The sequence below is a fragment of the Athene noctua genome, chromosome 5 (genome assembly GCF_965140245.1).
Source record: "Athene noctua chromosome 5, bAthNoc1.hap1.1, whole genome shotgun sequence".
Taxonomy (NCBI): Eukaryota; Metazoa; Chordata; class Aves; order Strigiformes; family Strigidae; genus Athene; species Athene noctua.
The window spans coordinates 3,763,656-3,784,581 of record NC_134041.1 but is presented as its reverse complement, the minus strand read 5'-3'; the positions used below and the strand labels follow the sequence as shown (position 1 = coordinate 3,784,581).

Below are 20,926 nucleotides of genomic sequence, written 5' to 3'. Positions count from 1 at the left end.
TTATGTGCCTATGACAATGCCCTATTTATAGTTGGTTTTACTGTTTGTTTCCTGTGGAAATTTAGATCCAGTCCTCCCGACAGATCCCTGCACAGATGTCATCATAGAATCAAGGCTTCAGGCAGTTTCATCCCGTATTGTCTGTGGGTTTTCACCCAACAACAAAAGACAGAGCAATCCTTTAAAAATAAAATGTGATTGTAAAACCACAAGAGTTGGCATGAGACAAATGCAGTGCTTGGAATTATGCTTCAAGAAAATGTGTCTAGATTTCAAGTCACTGGTGTCACTTTTTAAATAACACATGTCAGGAAGTGCCAACACAGGATGACAAAAAGAGTGGGGAGAGGTTGGAATGATAATGGCTATGGGCCCACAGAGAACACACCAGAGAACACTTAAAGAAAAGCATATTAGGCTCTTTCAAAGTGGAGACAGATGGACTGATCCGGATGTCAAAGGAGGGTGAATATCTCACTTTAGGATTTGATGACCTGCTGCTCACTTTCTTTGATGAGAGAATCTAAAATATGGTTAGTGCTTGAAGAAAGTGATTTCTGGGAAACATCTTAAACATCGCATGATAAAAAGGAAGTTTAAAATGCATTAGTTAAGATGTGCAGTTATATTGTTTCGGAGTTTATAAATTTCCCCAGCACGCTTCCCATTTTGCATCTGAGACAAGATCTCCTGGAGACTTTTTTAGGATTCCTACAGAGCTTTGAAGGCAGTGTCTGTCTATGTAACAGTTTGGTCTCGTGCTCAGAATGAATATTTAACAAAGGAGATGAGTGATGGTTTCTCTCTTGTCACAAATCTAAATTCATCACTAGGGTGAATTAACTGTGAAATTTATATTATCTTAAGAGATAAGTTGAACTGCGTATTGCTCGAAGAAAGTTTGATGTCTGAAGTTTGATACTGTGAATTTTGACTAAATTATAAATATGCAGCTCATCGATCTTCAGATTAAATAATGATACAAAACAATATCATAGCCTGAGTTGTGAGTACTTAGAGGTAGTATCATGTAGTGCTAAATATATTGAAGAATAGTTCCTAGTTCATTGTATAACTACAAAAATAATTTTTTTCTGCCCTGTAATACAATATCGTCAAGAAAGGATGAGGGAATTTCACTGAGTTTTGAATAGAAGGAAAGGAAAAAACGGAGCAAATTTCTGTACTGTGATAAAGTTGGAACAAAATATGGCAGTGCAGTGCGGTGTGGATTGCATTTGTACGTTGGTGAAAACAGTCTAATAAGCAGATTTTAAAAATATATAAATATTTAACCCTGCATAACTGTGTATTTCGCATGTTCATATTTAAATTACACAAGCCTGTGGTGAAGTCTCTATGCTGCATTTTTAAATTGCTTTTAATGTTTTGTTAAGGGATCAAAGACTAAAGGAAAATGACCACATACTGGCCATTAATTGCACCCCATTGGATCAGAACATTTCCCATCAGCACGCTATTGCCCTCCTCCAGCAATCCACAGGATCTCTACATCTGGTTGTTGCTAGGGAGCCAGTTCAAGGAAACAGCAGAACTTCGGCTGTCTTATTAAGTGATATAAATCCACCTGAGACTGTGAGTTGTAATACTGTCAAAATCAGATTTTGAATGATGCTGGATATTTTTTTGTGGTTGTGTTTGCGTTAGCAAGCTTTACATATAGGGATTTTTGTCTTTAATCAGATTTTGTATGTGATGACATTTCATTTAGACTGATCATGCAATAAGTATAAGGCTTCCATTGCAAAGCTGCATGAAGTTGTTATAAAATAGATCCTGGGTTTTTATGGGATAGCAGAAGCTTTAGTAGATCAACTATTCTAAGCAGCAGGGTCTGTTCAGCATAGGCTGGTTAAAGCAGTTTATGAGTATACCTAGCTGAAACCTACTTGTGCTCAGCAATTAAAGATGCTCTCATTACATCTTAAAAGAGTGTAAACATAACTATCATGAGCACTGCTTGAAATATCCCAACCCATTTAAACGTATACTGCTCAAAACAAGAAGCCTGGTCTTTGTTTTAAAAGCAAAAAGTATCTGTTAAAGAACCTCTCAATCCCTGTTTTTTGTTTGTTTGTTTTTATCTGCAAATTTAATTGACTCTGAACCCTTTTGTTTTCTTGACCGAGGAGAGATTGTCACTAGGACATGTAATAAGCTAGGGCTGAACTTCCATCTCTGTTCAAACCATATGGTCCAGGTGGCTTCACTGGATTTGGTCAAACTGCACACCTAGATCCAGGGTTTGCAATATTGGAATCTTAATTTATTATGCTAGTAGGTTTTGATGAAAATCTGGTTAAAAGCAGTGCTTTCCCTTATTCTCAGTAATTATTTCCCTCATGATTATTACAGAGCTAGTGAAATCTGAAGGTTTTAGTGGATAATCAATATTGTTTATTGCACTGAAAATTTTAAAGAATTAAACTTTAACTGCTTTTTCATTGAAAGATCTGCACTGAACAGACTAACAAAATAAAATACAAATATATATCTCTACAGGGGGTCTTTAAACTTCTTTTATGATATTTAACTGGCTTTGGCAATGATTTTCAGTATGCTAATAAATCCTTTATTCACAGAAGACTTAAATCTGCCTACTTTGCTCCATTTTGGTTTCTATGAGATATTAATCTGACAGAAACATTGGCTGGGTTTGGGTTGCTTAACAGCTTTGTTATTTTCAGATTGTCTTGTAGAACATAAGGTCACGGTACAGTGTAGCTTAGAAACATGCTTCCAATTCAGTATGGCAGAATATTGTACTGCGCTATTAATTCAGCATGTACTTGTGGTGTTTAGAGTGTGTAAGTGAAATAACAGAAATAAGAATTTGGGCAATGCTAAGTGAAAGCTAGGCCAGCGCAAGCTCCTTGCCTCTGTTTTTCTCTTGTTGTTTGCAGTATTCTTGATTTATGAAAAACTAAAAGGATAGTTTTCATTTTGGCAAGAAAATCTTAAAATTGGTTTTTCTTAGTCAAGCTTTTTCCTAGTATCCTGTTATCCTGAAAGTGAAGGATAAAATGTATGTTTAAAAACAGATGAGAAATCCCACTGCGTATTTATAAGGAAATGAAGCTGACTGAATCCAGCAGATCTCCAATATGTGGGGCAGAGAGAGAAAATTGGTCTGATTAATTCTCATTATTCCTGGTACATGTGAATGTGAGGGACATTAAAGACTGACTGAAATTAAAATCTCCTGTTTTTATTAATTGCAGATTCACTGGGGCCACGTTGAAGATGTTGAGCTGATTAACGATGGTTCAGGATTAGGCTTTGGAATTGTAGGAGGAAAGTCGAGTGGCGTAGTTGTAAGAACAATTGTTCCTGGGGGATTAGCAGATCGGGTAATTTGTTATATTATGTCACTTCTTGTTTGATTGTAAAGTATAATTAACTGGTTTTGACAGTCTTAAAATGAACTAATATACTTAAACAAAAGGAAGCTGATAGCATCAAAGTCTGAATGCCAGCGTATACTTTAGAAATAAATACATTGAAGGTATGATTGAGGAAAAAGTCAGCACCTGATATGAATTAAGTTGTTTCTCGGATATGCGTTGGTTTTTATAACATTGTTGAACATGCAGAAATTCTGAAAGGTTGTCTAACCTTCTAACTTTTGATATTTTCAGCCTTTGGTCAGTCTTGGGGAGGACAAATACTCTTAATGGATTCGCACATCCTCTGTAGAATTTGGCACATTAGGCAACATCTAAAGGGACAAACTCTCCAAATGAATTGTCAGACAAAAGAATCTGCTCTATTGAAGTAATTGCGTTGAAAGATGCAGTTTATAGATTGAAGATGTCCTATTTTTAGTGGGTTTCATTTTTTTTTTAAAGGGGTTTTGATCCCTGCCTTGCAGTCTGACCAGTTCAAGGATAATCTTAGGATTGATACAAAGCTTTTTGAAGTTACTGATGTCTTTTAAGCTTGCGCAGGTACAGTTTGCAACCTTTGATTGCTGATCTTTAAAGACTCAGTGCTAAGTGTGGCTACATTTCAGGAGTAGAACACGTGCAATAGCGAAGCAGATTTGGATTTTTAATGTGAATTTGGCCATGACACGTTACAATATTTGAGGTCTGGAACCCATGCAGACAAGATCCGGTAACGTACAAAAGCGAGAGGCTAAGGTACTTCCTCCAGTATAGGGTGGAAATGAAAACTAGGGATTCGGAGAGCTTTGCTGGAAAATGTTGGCTTTTGCTTGACTGGCTCCCTTTGAACCTGTCGTGTGTAAATGAATATTTTTTTTAATTATTGTGTAGCACCTGTTTTGCTGTAAGGAATAAAGTGTTTTGGCTACAAATGAAGCATGTAAGTTAAGAACTCACCACATCATTCTCAGCTGAATGAGACATCATTAAGAACATGTGAAATAATGAGCACATATACATGTTAAAATTGGATGAGTTTGTAAATGAGTTTGAGTTAGTTCTGGGAATAACTCCACGATGATTGCTCTATAAATCAATGTACCTAAGGTGGTGGAGCTGTGCTGATCAATACCAGCTGAGGATTTGGTCCTATGAATGCCTGCTTATAATAGAAATGATGATGTAGGTCATGAATCATAATTATCATGTAAAAAATGGTTTGTGTGGAGTCTTGTTACCTTCAGTGGATTTACTTGCTCAGGTTGGAGCTAGTCATATGAGAAAAGGATTGCCAGGCTAATAGAGAAGTATTAGGAAAAACTCTAGAAAGTCCTAAATCAAAATGCAGTGCTTTTTATTCTAACCCCTATCTGATGAGGAGTATTCTATGAAACAGCATACATAATAACCTGTGAGATTATAAAATGTTGTTGCTGTCTGTTTTCTCCTAAACGAGAAAAGTAATCACTTCCTTAGGAATGGTGCTATTCAACTTGTGGATCTAACTCAGTTTTGGGAAGGTTGATTTACTGCCATTAATGACTGTGGAAAAAAAAAAGTGCATGGTTGTGCCAACGCTTCCTTGAATTATTTAGTATCTTGTCATGGTGGTCCATGTTATGGTGTTTTCCTGCATTGGCTCTCGTGGCAACTGTACACGGGTGCAATTTTATAATGGAAAGGATATTTTATGTATAGACTGGTAACGTTTTTTGCAATTTTATTTATGTTTGAAGGATGGGAGGCTCCGGACAGGAGATCACATCTTACAGATCGGAGGGACCAATGTGCAAGGAATGACCAGTGAACAAGTTGCCCAAGTGCTGAGAAACTGTGGGAATTCTGTTAGGATGATCGTTGCAAGAGACCCAAAGTGTGAAATTATGGAGACTCCACCAGCTCCTGTGAGCTGGCCAGTCAGTACATTACCTTCCTTTCAAAATGGAAATGTAAGGATCTGGTGATACTTACTTGTGACATTTTTAAGTACGTTTGTGGCTTGTGATTAGAAAGGAGGAGGAGAACAGAGTGTTCTTGAGACCTAAAGTGATTCTCCTCTTTTGAGTTTCCAGATGTCATAAGTGTGGATTTAAGTGGTCATTATTGTAGCCCTCCCTTCTATATTTTTTTCCCTTTTTCCTGTATGTTATTAATACCTATAATCTTGGGATCGGAATGACCAGCTTTCAGAATTAATTTCAGAGTGGGTAATTTAATTACCAAGACCATAAATGTTACCGATAAATGGTACTTTTAGTTCTCCTTCTTAGCTCATTACATTTTTGCTAATCAATCACTTGTAAGTGGATTTAAAACTTGACTGTGAATTTCCCTAGTCTGAAATCCAGAGCGCCATGGCCACACCAGAATTATTCAGCACAATCATCTTTTTATGAAACATAAGTGTAATGTTTTCATCGTCTACGCTACTGTCTGTGATAGGAAATATATCTAAAAATTTTGAAACTTGTTTTAGCAAATCTTATCATGGTCATATCAAAGTCTCTTGTTTTTGAAGTCATTCTTTTCAGTTTTGAGTAATTAAAATCAACAAATGCTACACTAAGTGTACAGTAGGTCTCGAAACATAAACAAAGCTGTGCTTGTGTACCATCTGCTACTACTGTGCTGCTTAGATTTAGGTGTAGAATCTGAGTAGCCTTTTCTTTCTTGTCTAGTTTCTCGGATCTGAGCGAAGAGAGCTTTTTATTTTTTTTTTTTTTGTGAAGCACCATTTTTAAAGGTCAGACTAGCAGTCATATTGTTACAAACCCACCTTCTCACTTACTGGACATAGTCACTGCAAAGGCAGCCGTTAGCTTTGGGTCTTGCCTCTCTCTGGTGTGGCTGAAGCTGTCAGTAAAGTATTTTGGGTCCTTCCTGAGCTCTTCAGAAGAGGAATTGGTGCAATAGGAAACGTGAGTGGCAGAGCGATGGGAGGGGGCAATCTGTATACAGTATACATAAGGTTGAAGTCTTAAAAGTGGGCTTGTCTAATACTCTGAAAAAGTCTTTCCTAGAGAATCAGCATCATTATGAAGCACTTTTCTGGCTGTGTCATATTTTCCAAGGAAAAAAATGACATGATCCTAGTTTTGTTTCCTCTACAATGTACTGTTTTTCTCTCTTCCCTGCGTCAAAAGCAGACCTTTTTGTCACTAATCAACGCTGAGCATTGCAGATGCTGCAGCCTTTCTAAAATTTTTTTCCTTCTGGATGTCTTTTCCGTCTGCTCCTTATTTCTGCTATGTAATTTAGAAGGGAAAAAAAAAAATCACGTTGCAATTTCATCTACTTCTTTCTGAATGTCATCTATTGTTTTCTGAACAAAATAGTGCCTTCATATTTAGATTTGAAGAAACATCTCTTTCTGGTGTTAAGAGAGATTTGCTGAAGTCAAGAATAGTGGCTAATCTAACTGTATTTATTACTTGAATAATGATTTTAATGGTCCACCTTTCAGTTTGTGTCTGATTTACAGCACAACTTTTCCCTATAATCTAATTTCTCTCTGATTTCTGAGTACTTTCACTAGCTGTGAGCTTTGGAATAGAATATATTTTCCTCTTCATTTTTGCAAACCAGCAGAATGGCATTTTTAATATATGGTTAGTTTTTTTCAATTTTATATTAATATTTTATTTCCTTTAAATTTCCTGTAGTAGAGAATAACTGAAACTACTTGTGTCTGTGCATGGGCACAAAAAAACAGTCATATTATCTGTACTCTCCAAGATCCTGACAGCAAAGTTAGCAGCCTACTTGTATTTAGGTCTCTGTACTTTTGAGTTTTCCAGACTCCGCTTCTAATGTTTCACCAGTAACATTACTTAGAGAAAACTTCCGTAGTGCCAGAGCACTGACTGTGAAGGGCTTTTGATTGTCACACTAGCAGGACTCTCATTTCAGATGTTGCTATAGGCTTGTTTATTGTTTTGGTTCCCTCTCCTAAAGATAAGTGACAGAGCATCAAAACTTATCTTCATCTCCATCAGCGTCTTATGGAGCAAGAGAGTTGGAAAGCATTTAATGAGCTTAATGAGTTAGCTGGTGGAGGGAAGTGTGTGTATGATTAGAAAACAGATAGCTGTCTATTGATTTCTCTTTCAGTGAAAAGTGAAATAGCTACGGCCATAACTTTGCCCTGCTTTTCATATAGATCCTCCCAGAGATGATATTTAGCAAACATTTGATTAAATTTCACTTTTCTTCACTCTCTTAAGAAATGTTTTCCAATTTCCCAGTCCGTTTTTTGCTGTTGGCAGTCACACTGTCCCTCTTGATTTCATCACTTTAACAGACCTTACTCTGATCATCATCTTATTTTTGATCTCATTGGGCTATATCTGATTACTGAAAACAACCAACTTTATTTTAATTTAACCCTTACACTCCCAGATCTATGTGCTTGGTGTAGTTGGGAACGGTCAATGTTAGGTTAATGGTTGGACTAGATGATCTTCAAGGTCTTTTCCAACCTAGACGATTCTGTGATTCAGTGATTGTTTTTCTCTTGGTATCATCAGTGTCTTTAGTGTGTCCTGTTTGAACTCTGTCTTGCAGTTTTGATTTTTACTTGACAGAGTAGAGCTGCACAGACAGACTGGGGCCAGCTTTGTGGGGACTCTCCAGTGTAAGGTCAGATCATGTTGTAATCTGATCTAGTGGCTTTTATGGGTTTTTTGGTAATTGTAGTAAGTGAAGGGTTTGGAGAACAGGTCATGTTATGTGCTTCTCTTTTCAAGTATTGTTTGTTATGAGAAGTCATCAGTTCAGCAATAAAGCATTTACAAATGAATACTCTCCCTTCCTCTGTTAGGTCTTAAAAACAGTTTTCACTGAATGCAAACTAAGGAATCTTGCTTCCCATTGCCTTAGACAACCTGGAGGCTTCCAGTGCTCTTTGCAGTTTGGTGACATTCAAATCTGAACAGGATCGTGTCAAACTTGTTAAGCTGATGCGTGTAAGATTGACTTTTGGAATGATTTTGTGGTTTGGGTTCTAGCATAAAAACAAGCAATAAGCCCAAACACTGATCTAGTCTCTCATATTTGCATTTTAAGTAGGCAACTACTTCTGTAGTAGAGATGTGCCTACAACGTACACATGTGGTTTCTTTCGTTTCAGGGCATCGAACCTCTTTCTGGTTTGAGATCCCTTTCCTCCTGCCCCTCACTTCCTTAGTAGGCGATAACAAGGAGAGATAACCATCACTTTTTCTGACAGAAATGTGTGATGTGATAACACTGTGTATTTATACCAGATTTTTTTTTTGCTTCTTAACTTGTCTGGTAGAAAGAGATGAGGCAAGTGGATTCATGACACTGTTTGTCAGAAGTAACATATGAAAGGGAGAGAAGAAATTCTGAGGGCATTAAGCTTTCTGTTGTCCTGTGGAATTGACTGGGAAGCTTCTTGTTACCAAGTGGCAGTGGAATTCAAAGGGAAATGGCCCCCAAGCAGTCTAATGAGAGCCTTTGTTTTCCATAAAATATAAATGTTATACTTCTGACAGGTATGTGGAGAAAACATTAGGAAAGAATTTAAAGAGCAACTAATGACTTTGGGTGACACCTCATTATCACCAAGCCTTGGGAGTATCTCTTTTGCAAAAATGATCCCTCCTAAAATAGGAAAATCAAAATCACTGCTTACTTCTAAAGATCTTAATTAACCTGCAATATTGGAATGGTACTGGGAGATTATGAGGTGTTTTTTTACTGTCTTGTGCTTTATTTATAGGGTAATACCAACCTTTTTGAGACCTGTGATGTTGAACTTATAAAAAAGAATGGGCAAAGCCTGGGAATTACAATTATCGGATATGCTGGCACAAGTGATGTTGGTGAGTTCTGCAGGACTTAGTAAAGTCTAGGAGAGGGGCTTCTCAAATACCCTTTATTAACTGTGGGGAAAATGGGTAGCACTTCACTGAAACAGTGTAACGTACAAAATCTATGAAGAAGATACTTGGGAGAACTTGCTGCAAAGTGAAATTCAGCCACAACAGTTTTTAAAGAGTTGTAATTAGCTTAAAAAAAGTAATTCCCACTTGGCTGCTGGAGTGAATTTTACATGCTTATGTTGTTAGTGCAAGACATTAAACTGTAACAGACATTTCCTGCATGTACAGACTCTAACAGAGTCGGGCTCCTGTCCACACTGTGCCTTATTTTGCCCCTGCAGTATATAACACGATTCAGACAGAGCATTTTAAGAAGAATTTCAAAAACAGTTTCGGATGCATTAAGTTTTGAATGGCATCTTCTGTATGTACAAAATATCTTGACATGCATCTTTTGTTTGTTTAATGAATTGTGGGTATTATTAGAGTGGAAATGATCACTCAAATTAACTAGTCCAGCCCTCTGCCAGGCAGGAGGTGCAGAGAATCTGAGCTGTGTGTGAAGTGTGTGCCACTTTCACAAGATGATGTACTTGTCTTTGGCAGATGGCTGTTTCCATGTCTAAACTGGGAGCAGATTAAAATACCTGTGCTAGGATAAGGGGATATAGAATCAGGGTGGGGTTTTCTTTTTATAAATCCTCTTTAAATTAGAGCTGTTAACTTGTCTTTCAAATATTGGTTCCACAAATGATAGCATCTTTAAAATTGACTCAACTGAATATCTGGTTTTACGTGAAGGGGTAGTGCTTTTTATCCCCTCCCCTTCCTCATGGGACTCAAGAAGCTCTCCAGCCCTCTTCATTCCCAGGAGATCCTCTCGTGCTGCTGGTCAGGAATCCCAGGGCAGTGCAGGGAGCTGGGCTGGGCAGGAGCACGTGGCAGGCAGGGGGAAGAGGTGGGTTTGCTCAGCACGGACAAACCACGTTGGGCAGGTGTCTAAGGAAGGTTAGTGTTCAAAAAAAGATGGACAAAGTGTCAAGATTCACTAGAATTCAAGATCAGCATCTTGTATTTTGCCGGAGTTTGGGGAAGGGAAAGGTTACTGTTTCAAGTAATGACTGGGTTTTTTACTTTTTTGTTTTGTTTTTATTTCCTTGATCTAATTAGAAGTTAGACTTAATAATCACATGTCAAACATGACAAAGGACAGCCTTTCTGATTTCCATGTTTCTCTTTTTTTTTCTAAAGAAAAATCCTTTTTCATTAAGATTTAAAGTACTAAATTCTTTAGCTGTAAGATGATTGAAGTCCTGATCAAAGTACTTAAGCACATACTTTACTTTTAGCTTAGGTTAGTCCTATTGAAATCAAATGCAGCATGGATTTAAGTGATTGTTGTTTAAAGCCTGGATAAGCACAAGGATGAATCTATGGAGGAGGTGGCCTTTTGTGAGCCATGTTAAGGAAAAATTTTTGAGGTCAGGGTAAAGGTGGTTGTGTCAGTGCTGTTTTTTCCGTTAGATTCTCAGTCATTCTATGTCAAGTTGTGCATGTTGTAATGGGCAAATGTTGGTGGTTTTACAGAATCATAACTTTGTAGAAAGAAGTGTGTGAAACAGGCTGTAATTAAAAATCTTAATAACAAAATAAATACATTAGGTTAATGTAGTGACTTGTTTCTCTTTCTCCCCTCCCCCTGGCCACAGAACCTTCAGGGATTTTTGTGAAAAATATAATACCTGGTAGTGCTGCTGACCACAATGGCCAAATTCATGTTCATGACAAAATTGTTGCTGTAAGTAAAATACTCTGCTTATATATTGTTGTAGAACTAATAGCTCATTACACATCTTAGTGTTAAAAGAGCAACATAGTAAAGACTTTCTAAAATTTATTACAGCTCTCTTTTGCGGAGGAAGTAATTTGGTGTTTCAAATTTGTTTAGGTAGATTTGTAACAGAAATTAGCTTTGGCTTGCTGTGGTTAAAATATTATTTTATATTCAAAGTAGTAGTAAATAGTAGTTAACTATGAAAGAAGCACGCATTTGGATTAAAATGTTTCAGAGTAGAGAATCTTGGCTTTTGGCCTGAAGTAAAGATGAGCAGCATTAGCTTCTATTTGAATTGAATGGGATTCGAGGATGGTTAAGATTTTGCAAGATGTGGCACACTGTTTATGGTCCTTAATGACTGTGTAGCATAGTGTGGATACAATCAAAATGTTAATAGTTACAATTTAGGTTTAAAAACCCAAGCTTTATGTGTAGAAAAATTAAAAACCATTGAATAACAGTGAATTGAATAATAGCCAACTTTGCATTCACAGTACAAACAGGAATGAATTACACAGTCTTTTTGTTTTAGGAGATAATATTTATAGAGATATGATTTTAAATTACTTTTAAAATGTGTGCTATGCCAGACCTTCCAAAGTCAGCTTCTCCTTTGTGAGAGCAAAAATTGATACAGCGTTGTGCTTTTATCTGCAGCTTTGCAGGAGAAGCCCCTATTGATGCATGATCTAGGAGTGAGGTGAACAGAGTATTTTGGTATAAATCAAAACACTTTAATTAATGTAAGAATCGGGCTGTTCAGAGTGGATTATATGAACAGTTCTGTGTACAGGCTTGTGTGGAGCATGTTAGAAATCCATGAGAAAATTAACAGTGATAAAGAACTGAACGGAGTTCTGGGTTGACTACTCTTGCTGGGAAGCTTCCTCCACAATACTCCTCAAGCTGTTTTTTGTAAGCAAAAAAATTGTAGGGGAAAATCAGCACATACTTAGAATAGTAAATTCTGTTTTGTGGTTGCCCCATGAAGACAGAGAAATTACTGTTGTCTTTCCTTTTAAAATGCATTTTGAAAATATTAACCAATTAGTGAAATGTAACTGATTTAATGAGATTGTTTTGCAAATAGTACTGTTTTGGGTGAGTAACCCTATAATTTCTGCACAAAATAATGTGTATGTTGCTTACAGTGTATGGTGCAGCCTAAGAATGTAATGTGATTGCTATTGTGTGATACAATTTTCTTGTTTTAGGTTGATGGAGTTAATATACAGGATTATACCAACCAAGAGGTGGTAGAGGCACTGCGTAACACAGGACAGACTGTACGCCTTACCTTACTTAGAAGGAAACCTTCTTCTACTATTTCTTCAGAAAGACCTTCAGATAGAGGTAATATTTTTTTCTTCCCTTTTTCAGTAACTGACTTTATTTTTCACTCAATTTACGCTTACCTAATTTAACAATTAGGACTAGTTACCACATGATCCTAGATTTTGTAAGGTTGCGCTGTAGAAAATGAGATACTCTAGGAGGAATGGAAAGAAATAGAAATGAGGGATTCAGGAGAATTGAGTGCAAAACCTGTGTAGCCAAAAAAAAAAAAAAATAGTGAGGCAGTGTTACTACTTCATATATTTTGCAGCATATGATTTATTTTTTTTCATCTGTTTTCACAGTGCAGCCAACTGTTCCAACCTTCGTGTCCCCTGGAGCTATAGGGACTGGAACTAGTGTGGACACTAAGAATGAGAAAAACCAAGAATGGAAGGATAGTCTTCAAAATGGCAAGAAGCAGAGTCTACATAAAACAGGTGAATAGGATATCTTGCAGTGTCTCTCTGAGTCTTTGGAATTGCCTTTAATCCATTTTCAATACTGATGGGGCATTGTTGCTTGCTCCATCTTTAATTTTTGCTCTGTGATGCTTTTTATTCAGGACCTTCTGAAGTAAAGCTCTACCTGTTGGATCTGTCAACTCTCCTGCCCCACCTAATCCCCAAAATATCCTCAGGTTTGCTGAGAGTGCATTCTCTGTCATCGTGGAGGTCACTGATGAAGAGACTCAATAATATTAGCCCCTGTGGCTATTGAACTTCTCTTGTAACTGGCTGTCAAGCCATTGGTTAAAGCTGTCTTTGAGCCCAGTGGTCCATCTAGTTTTCAGCCTATTTAGCAGTCATCAAACCCACGCTTCCTCGGTTTCCAAATGAGAATGCTGATATAAACGGAGCCAGAAGCTTTGGTGAAGTTGAGGTGTATTACAGCCTTCATCCACATAGCTATCTTGACAGTCAGATTGGTCACTTATTTGGCAAATCTATATTAACTGTTCCTGATTTGCCGCCTTATCACTTATGTCTTTGGAAATGGATTCCAAGAGGAAGTATCTCATGATCTCTCCAGGGCCAAAGGTGAGACTGACTGGCCTATAATTCTCTGAATCTTCTTCCTTGCATAAAGTTTGCCCTTTCCAGTCATTAGTGATCCCCCTTCAATTGCCGTGTCTTGTTCTGTTTTTTTGCTAGATTATAGACAGTGGAGGTACAGCCCTTTCATTACTCTGGAATAAATCTCATAAGCTCTATAGAGCTGAATGCTTCCAGCTCACCAATTTTTAGCCTTCATCCTGTTCTGATGACCTGAGGTGTTCTGCCTGCAGTTTTCTCCTGACAGAGAAGATGTGTTCATCCTCCTCTACTTCCAGGGCCCTGAACCAGTTTGCTAGGTGAACAGCATCAGGAGAGGGAACTCTTGGGAATGCACATTTACTTCCTGTTCCAGTATTACCTCAGTCGTACCTATCTTCTTACCCTTGCAGGTCTTAGGCTCCTGCGTCTGCAGAGTCATTTCAAAATATACTCTTGGTTTCCTGTACATCATGTTTGATGCCCTTTTGTTTCAGTTTCCTCTTTTGGCACTGCGGTAACTAATAAATAAAGAAAACCAGAATAAATCAGCACTCACCTTCTGAGCTGCTCGACTTGGCCTCCTACAACCTGGGACCTAGCTGCAGCATCTTCCCTCGGGTGTTTTGACTGTGTAGGGCTTTGCTGAAGGACCTGCAGCAGTGGGTAAAGGGGATCATGTCTTGTGATGTGTCTCCATTTGTGGGTCATTTTCCACACAAGTGAGACAGATGTCGTTTCCACAAACATCTGTCTCACCTGTGTGCCACCTGCCACATAACTGCCTTGCTCCTCTTTGCTTGTCCTGATGATAGTGCTCCTGGTCACTGTCATTTCCTGCAGTGCCAGAGAAGTAGGAAGGCCCACACAAGCTTTGTCCACCTCCTCTGAGATTCCCCACTTGGCAATGAACCTCTCCTTGCTGCCTGCTGGTTACCAGACCCAACTCATTTACCTTGTGGTACTAATACTGTTGCATACAGCTTCCTCCTGTGCTGCTGTTGGAAACCAGAGTTCAGTCCCTAGACATGCAATTTCTGGCTTGCTTGTCCTGAGCTTATTAGCTGAACTAGAAACTGTTGACTGCACACCTGTGCAGGCAGACGAGAGTCTCTGGTCTGGCAAAAGCATAATAGGCATAAAGACCTGATAGCTGGAATTAGAAACTAGACAAGAGTTCAAATCAGGCATGTGTTTTTAACAGCAAAGGCAGTTGGGCATAGGGGCAGATCACAAAGGCATGGATTGCTTTGGTTTTTAGCTGACTTCTGAATCAAGGTTGGAGGCCTTTCCAGAAGGCATGCTTCAATTCCCCTACAGATTTCTGGGCTCTTCTACAGGAACTTCTGGGTGAATTTCTACAGCTTGTGTTAAAGTCAGCATAAATTATCCTTATGCCTTGTAGTTTCTAAGATATGTAGATGTAATAGAGGATTCTAAATTACGGCTGTCAATGAATAACAATTTTGCTATGATTGTGGAAGATCTGTCAGTATTAAAGACAAGCTGGAAACGAGAGAAATGTAGCAGTTCCTATGTTCCATTCTGTTTTACTTTTCTGTCCAAGCCTTGTAACCAGACATCCTTTGTTGTGACTTTTGCATGTTCCCAGAAATAGGGAGCCAAAATAGAGGTGGTTGAGTAGCTGAGATGTGAGGTTATCAAAGCATTGTTTTAGCTGTATGAATGGAAAAGCATATATTGATTTGTAGTTACAATGGATGAATAACTTAAGGAGTTGGCAGTTGGATGTATTTAGAGGCAGAAGAGCCAGGAAGATTTACACTTGCTATGACAGAGGCTAGAAAAGAGCAACACATGCTGTCCTGTGTCATTTACCCAGTACTTTTTTACTGTGGAACTTTCTATGCATAAAGTATTTTCTTTTTCTACTGAAGCAAACAATATCTCTGTAGTCAGTTCCTGACTACTCGTGATTGGGTTATCTTGTGTCACAGGCTGCAGATGTCTGCCCTGGTGCAAAGTGAACTTTCTGAGGAATTTGTTACCTAATACCTAGTACTGTGCAAATATGGTATATCAGTGCCAGGATCAGTTTATGCTGGGAACTAAAATTGCTTTTACTTGGCTTGAAGTTAACAAACTGTTAGTCTTGAGGTGTGTTATCTAGATGTGCCTCAGTGATCCCTGTTCTGCTGATAATCAGCTTGGATCAAACTGTATTTCTGAGCCTTTTTCGTAGCAGCCCCAAACTGCTTTGATGTGGATCCACTGCCTCTCGATGAATACTCCAAAGCCCTTAGTTTCAAAAGGAGTTTGTAACCAAGTTGTGTGTATACGAGTAGCTCCCCTTCAATTCCAGCGTTGTGCAAATCTCGTAATCCCCTTCCTTGGAGCCCTGTGGAGTATCGTGCAGGACTTCATTGCCTGGAATCCACAGCTGCCGGTTGGACCCACGCTGATCCCTTGCAGGGGCAGTGGAGTCTATCTGCCCTGTGTTCCCCAGTGCATCATGTAGCATGTGTACAATGAGATTTTTCTATTCTCTTATGTATCCAAGCTCCCCTTACCCTGGAGAATACAGGATAATGTGTTCGTGTGCACGGTGTGTCTTGGGATACCAAAATTTAAACACTGAAGACATTGTTTGTTTGTAGTTGGATACTGCCCTTGATACCATCTAGCAGTGCTGGTCTTCCTCGGGCCAGCAGGATAATGCAATGGGCATGGCTTTGAAACCGAGTCATGAATCAGGAGCATTTAATGCAATGGTAAGCAAGTATCATTGCTTGATTACACTGTGGTTTTTCCTAGTGACAAACCACTTTAAGTTACAAGGTTCTGCAGAAGCTTTATGCAACTATAAAATGTGTGTGTGTATATCTGTTAAACAGTTGAAATACTTAGTTGCAAATTTTACTCCTGATGAAATACGATGTATAAGATTTCACCTTGGAATAGAGTTTAATGGCCAAGTTCGTATTCCAAAGATAGGTGCTTATTTTGGACATGGTGATGGGCACTTCATTATAATGGTGCTAAAGTAAATATTGCTAATTTAAGGCTCTGACTAAACTCTGGAAATGCTTTGAGAAGTTTAATGTAAAAAGTATGTTTTATAAAATGTGTATTACTTCCCTTTAAGCCCAGTTGTGTGAAATTCTTATTAAATTGTGTTTTCTGGAGAGATATTAAATAGTAATTCTGGCCAGGCAAAACCATGCTTAAGCAGTTCTGTTACAAAGGCAACATGGTTTAGGATGCAGTGTGCACAAGGCCTGAAACTTTCTGCTAGCAGACTAGAGGCAATTAACTTAACAGCTGCATCTGCAAGACTGCAGACTGGGCAGAACTGCTTTCTTTTGCCTTGCAGCAGTACTCAAAACCCAAAGATATGATGCTAGTCAGGCACTGAAACATGGCTGAGGAAAGATATCCAACAGTAGGGCAGAGAAAGGTAGTGCATTAATAAAGTGCACTAGAGCACAGTACACATCCTTGTATAGTAATTTTGTGAAACCAGGAGGAAATTGCAAGAAGAAAAGGTCCCAGTTTTGAAGTTGCTGGCAAATTTGACCGGGAAGGATGATTTTTACAATACACTTGTGATTTATTCTTGATGCTTGCTAATTAGAAATAAAAAACTATATGGAAGTGCAGGCAGAAGGACAGACTAAATATGCTGAAAATTGTTGCTAATGAAAGCTGTCCCTGGAAAGTGTTTTCATTTCTGAGGCCTTGCACATTATAGAAGACGTGGTACATATCTCAGGTTATGAGAAATCCAGCTGGATGAGAGACTAGAAACTTCCTATTAGCTGCCATGTGGAAAAAGCTGTTTGAGGAAAAAGAAGCACTTTAAGTGAACTGGGTGATACCACTGGAATTGAATATATTTAACTCAAATCCCTCTAGCCAACATTTCCACAGTTCTGAGGAAGTTACAAGCAAAGACTTCAAAGTGTGTTTGAAAGAAAGGAAGGGGGAAGCTTCAAATGGAGATGTGAATCGGCACCTGCTCTGAACAACTCATGGGTTTTGGTAATGTGTTTTGGAAGTGACAAAAAAATAAGTATTCAGCCAACTGAACACAGCTTACAGTTACTGAACTGAACTTTGAGTCTGACCCTAAGATTCATTACTTCTGGTGAACCTTAAAATCTGTATTTGGCTGCACAGGCGACTGCAGGTGCTTAGGTCCTGTGTGTTCACGCTATAACCTTGTAATAGCAGAAAAAGAGACTAATGAATTTCTGTCCCTATGTATTTTTGCAAATAGAAGGAGTAGAAAAAATGCACTGCTGTTCTGGTTTTGCTACAGCTGGGAAGTAAAGATACTGATCAGCCTGCGCTTGGAAAAAAGCTCACAAAGATCACTTCTCCTTAGAAACTTCAGTTAAAGGTTTCTTTTTGGTGACAGAAAGGAGTTATCTGAATTGCTGGGATCCTTGCATATCTACATCTCCTTGGGCATAAAGGTTAAAGATTCTCTGGATATTTCCAAGTGAAATCTCAGTTGTTAGGCTCCGAGGAGTGTGGTCTCTCAGTGCAGATCAGATAGAATTTGCCTCTCTGGCATGACAGAAAGGGGGTGGAAGAGATACAGCGATGGGGCATGTTGTTGTATAAGTTAATTTAAATCTTTCTTTTTAATGAGCGGAAAACAAAGTTATAAAGTGATGTAATGAGGATTGTATTGCAAAGCTCATGGTTTATCTTTGCAGCCTACAAAGGTGTTGAAAGCAGAGGCAGCTTGATGTCCCATTTGTGTTGGCTTTTGCTGTTAGGTAGGCTCAGAGCTTCTCTTGGTGTCTTCAAACTTCCCCCCTTGAAAGTATTTTACTCACTAGTTTGTGTGCAAAATGTGTCGTACTGAAATTTAGAATGTAAATCACAACCACATCAGCAATACTAAGTGGTCTGTGCCTTGTCTAGACATCTGACAAACTATTACAGTCGTTTGGGGGGAAAAAAAACCAGTTTTCAGTAATTCAGACCCCAGTTGCTGCTGCTGTAGCTGCTAGATGGAATTTGCTTTAGAGCTTGATTCTTACCAGTTAAACATTGCTTCAGCTTGGAACTTTATATGTGAGCTGAGCTTCTGGATGAGGTCAAATGCAGGGCAGCCAGTCATTTTATGCTGTCTAGCTCTGTCAAATTGTCTTACATGAATGTAATACTGCCTTGGTTGCATAAGTAAGAAAGCTGAAAAGATATAAATGTCAAGATAGCCAAGTTCCCACGGAAGACTGGTTTAGAACTGGAGCTTATATTAAAGCTCATGTTACTTACTGGCCTAATTAAACTAGACAAGCCTTTATACCTGCCAAATGTATAAATAAAGTCTGTGACTGCATTGTGCTGACGCAGCCCCTCGATAACAGCAATATCTTGTCAGGTGTTTTACTTCTTAAGGGAGTTCATTTTGGTGGGAGATGATGCTTCCCTGGAGTGGCAAGCATTTTTATAGCAACAAATTATGAAGTCATGTGAAATTTGTTTTGCAGCCTGAAAGAATGATTTATTTACAGTACTATATAGTACAGAACTCACATCTCATCAATGCAAGTATCACCTCTTCTGCTTCTCAGTTGAATAAATCACACGTTAGCAGTAGCTGACATTTTGCATTGTTTTCCTAAGGAAGACATTTTTGGTTTGCGCTGTTTGAGAGACTCAGCTTAATGCACTTTCCTTTTTGAGATTATAACCTCTAATCTTTTATTTACACTGAATTTTTACTGAAGTATTTAGAAGTAACTGTACTTCTGAATGTACAATGTGCTTGTAAATTTAATATTCACTTTCATATTTAGGAAGAGTCCCCCTTCCTCCAGCATGTGAGCTGAAATCCAAGTGGGAAAACTTGCTAGGACCTGAATACGAAGTTATGGTATGTTATCTTTCAATAAACTATGTTTAATTTATGTTATTTCTTTAAATTACGGATCTGTGAACTTAGCATTACAGACTGTTGATAGAACAGTTTAGTGTTTGGAACAGATCCGTAACATCACATTTTGTTTCCCATAACATCAAGGCTGAAATATAAGAGTGTTATGATGAGTTGTTGTTTGGGGTTTTTTTAAATTCTGTTTATATAGGTACTATTGTTATACAGATAGAAGACAGAAAGAGTGATTTAAGAAAATCAACTGTCCTTTTAAATCTGCATCATAGCACCCACTTACAATACGTGACATTTTTATTATTTCATTTATGATCTATTTGTTTTATTGTGCACTGGGAAAAAAAAGGCTCAGGATAGAGCTCCTTGTGTTTCACGAAGAATCTTACAATTTTATTAGAATAATGAAAGAATGATTTTCAAACGTGCTGGGAAAAGAGGAAGTAATTCACAGTACTGTAACTTTGTGGTGCCAGTGTCTCCTAGAGATTTCTTCACTTCATATTAAATAATTGCCAGGCAAAAGATTGTTTTGATAAATTGTCATAAGGAGTTGACTGAAATTGTAACTCACTACTGCTTTTCAGTGCTGTGTTAGCTAGTGAGTACAGAGAAAAGACTCCAGCCAGTGTTCTTTCTGAAGACTTAAAAAATTCTCACCACCACCAAGAAAACGCCCTGTTTGTCTTTGCAACGCTTGTCCAGTTGATTTAGAGACACTTATTTTTACTACTTGGAGTAGCCATCATTCCAGTCACTCACTGGAAGATTTAAAGTAGCTTTAAGAATTGCCTTGAGAAACTCGCTTCTCTTCTTTCCATTAGCACTCCTTTAAGATCTGAAGTTCGTGTAAGATTATGTACATGATGCAATAAATCTGTTCGGCTGCCCACTTCAGTTGCTTGGTATTCCCATCCTTACATTTCAAGAGTCTGATATTACTTCCCTTAGCGCTATCACACTTCCCACAGAGGACGAAAACCTGCTTAGTTCGTGAAACCGTCCGTTTCTAATTCTTCTTTAGCTGCCTCCAGTAAAATGTCAGGAATGAAAATGTTAACGATTGGTCCTTTTAAATAATAGAAGAAAACTGTTGTGCCATCCCATTTTGAAAGTCATTTTTCCGTTCTTCCTGTTCTTGTTGTCTGCACCTACCTCTGGTCTTTCTGGGCTGCATTCAATAACAACGTTTATTTCGATGTCAGCCTGATAGTGCAATCCCTGTTTCACACTATCCTTACTCAGCTCCCAGAAAGTCACCCTGAAGGTGCCTATAAGTTTGAGTATTCTCTCAAAAGTATTTCTCTTCGGAGCAAATAACTGTTTGAAGAGAGGGATGGTGTCACTCATAGTTTCTGTGCTGCTGATTCTTTGTGGTACCAATGGAAGGTGCTGAGATTCTGCTGAAACAGAAAGAGGACCTGGAAGTCTGTACAGGGATATATGACTGTGTGGTATTTGTTGTCAGGTACCTAGATGTGAGCAGTCAAGCTGAGGAGTTACCAGTCATAGATTCATTTAGTTACAGCCAAATGGACATGAAATAGCTTCTTTCTGTTGGGGAAAAATACCCTAAGTACTGAAAAACAAGATGCTGG

General features: G+C 38.3%; 1 protein-coding gene across 1 annotated transcript in view; it reads left to right on the top strand.

Annotated features, from left to right (window-relative positions):
* PATJ (PATJ crumbs cell polarity complex component) overlaps nt 1-20,926 on the top strand; it is a 155,816-nt gene that overhangs the window by 10,078 nt on the left and 124,812 nt on the right. The window contains exons 6-14 of the mRNA XM_074906085.1: nt 1,398-1,596; nt 3,243-3,371; nt 5,144-5,356; nt 9,151-9,249; nt 9,784-9,790; nt 10,963-11,051; nt 12,305-12,469; nt 12,736-12,865; nt 19,237-19,313. Of these exons, the coding sequence (XP_074762186.1) occupies nt 1,398-1,596; nt 3,243-3,371; nt 5,144-5,356; nt 9,151-9,249; nt 9,784-9,790; nt 10,963-11,051; nt 12,305-12,469; nt 12,736-12,865; nt 19,237-19,313 (1,108 nt within the window). The remainder of the gene's footprint in view (nt 1-1,397; nt 1,597-3,242; nt 3,372-5,143; nt 5,357-9,150; nt 9,250-9,783; nt 9,791-10,962; nt 11,052-12,304; nt 12,470-12,735; nt 12,866-19,236; nt 19,314-20,926) is intronic.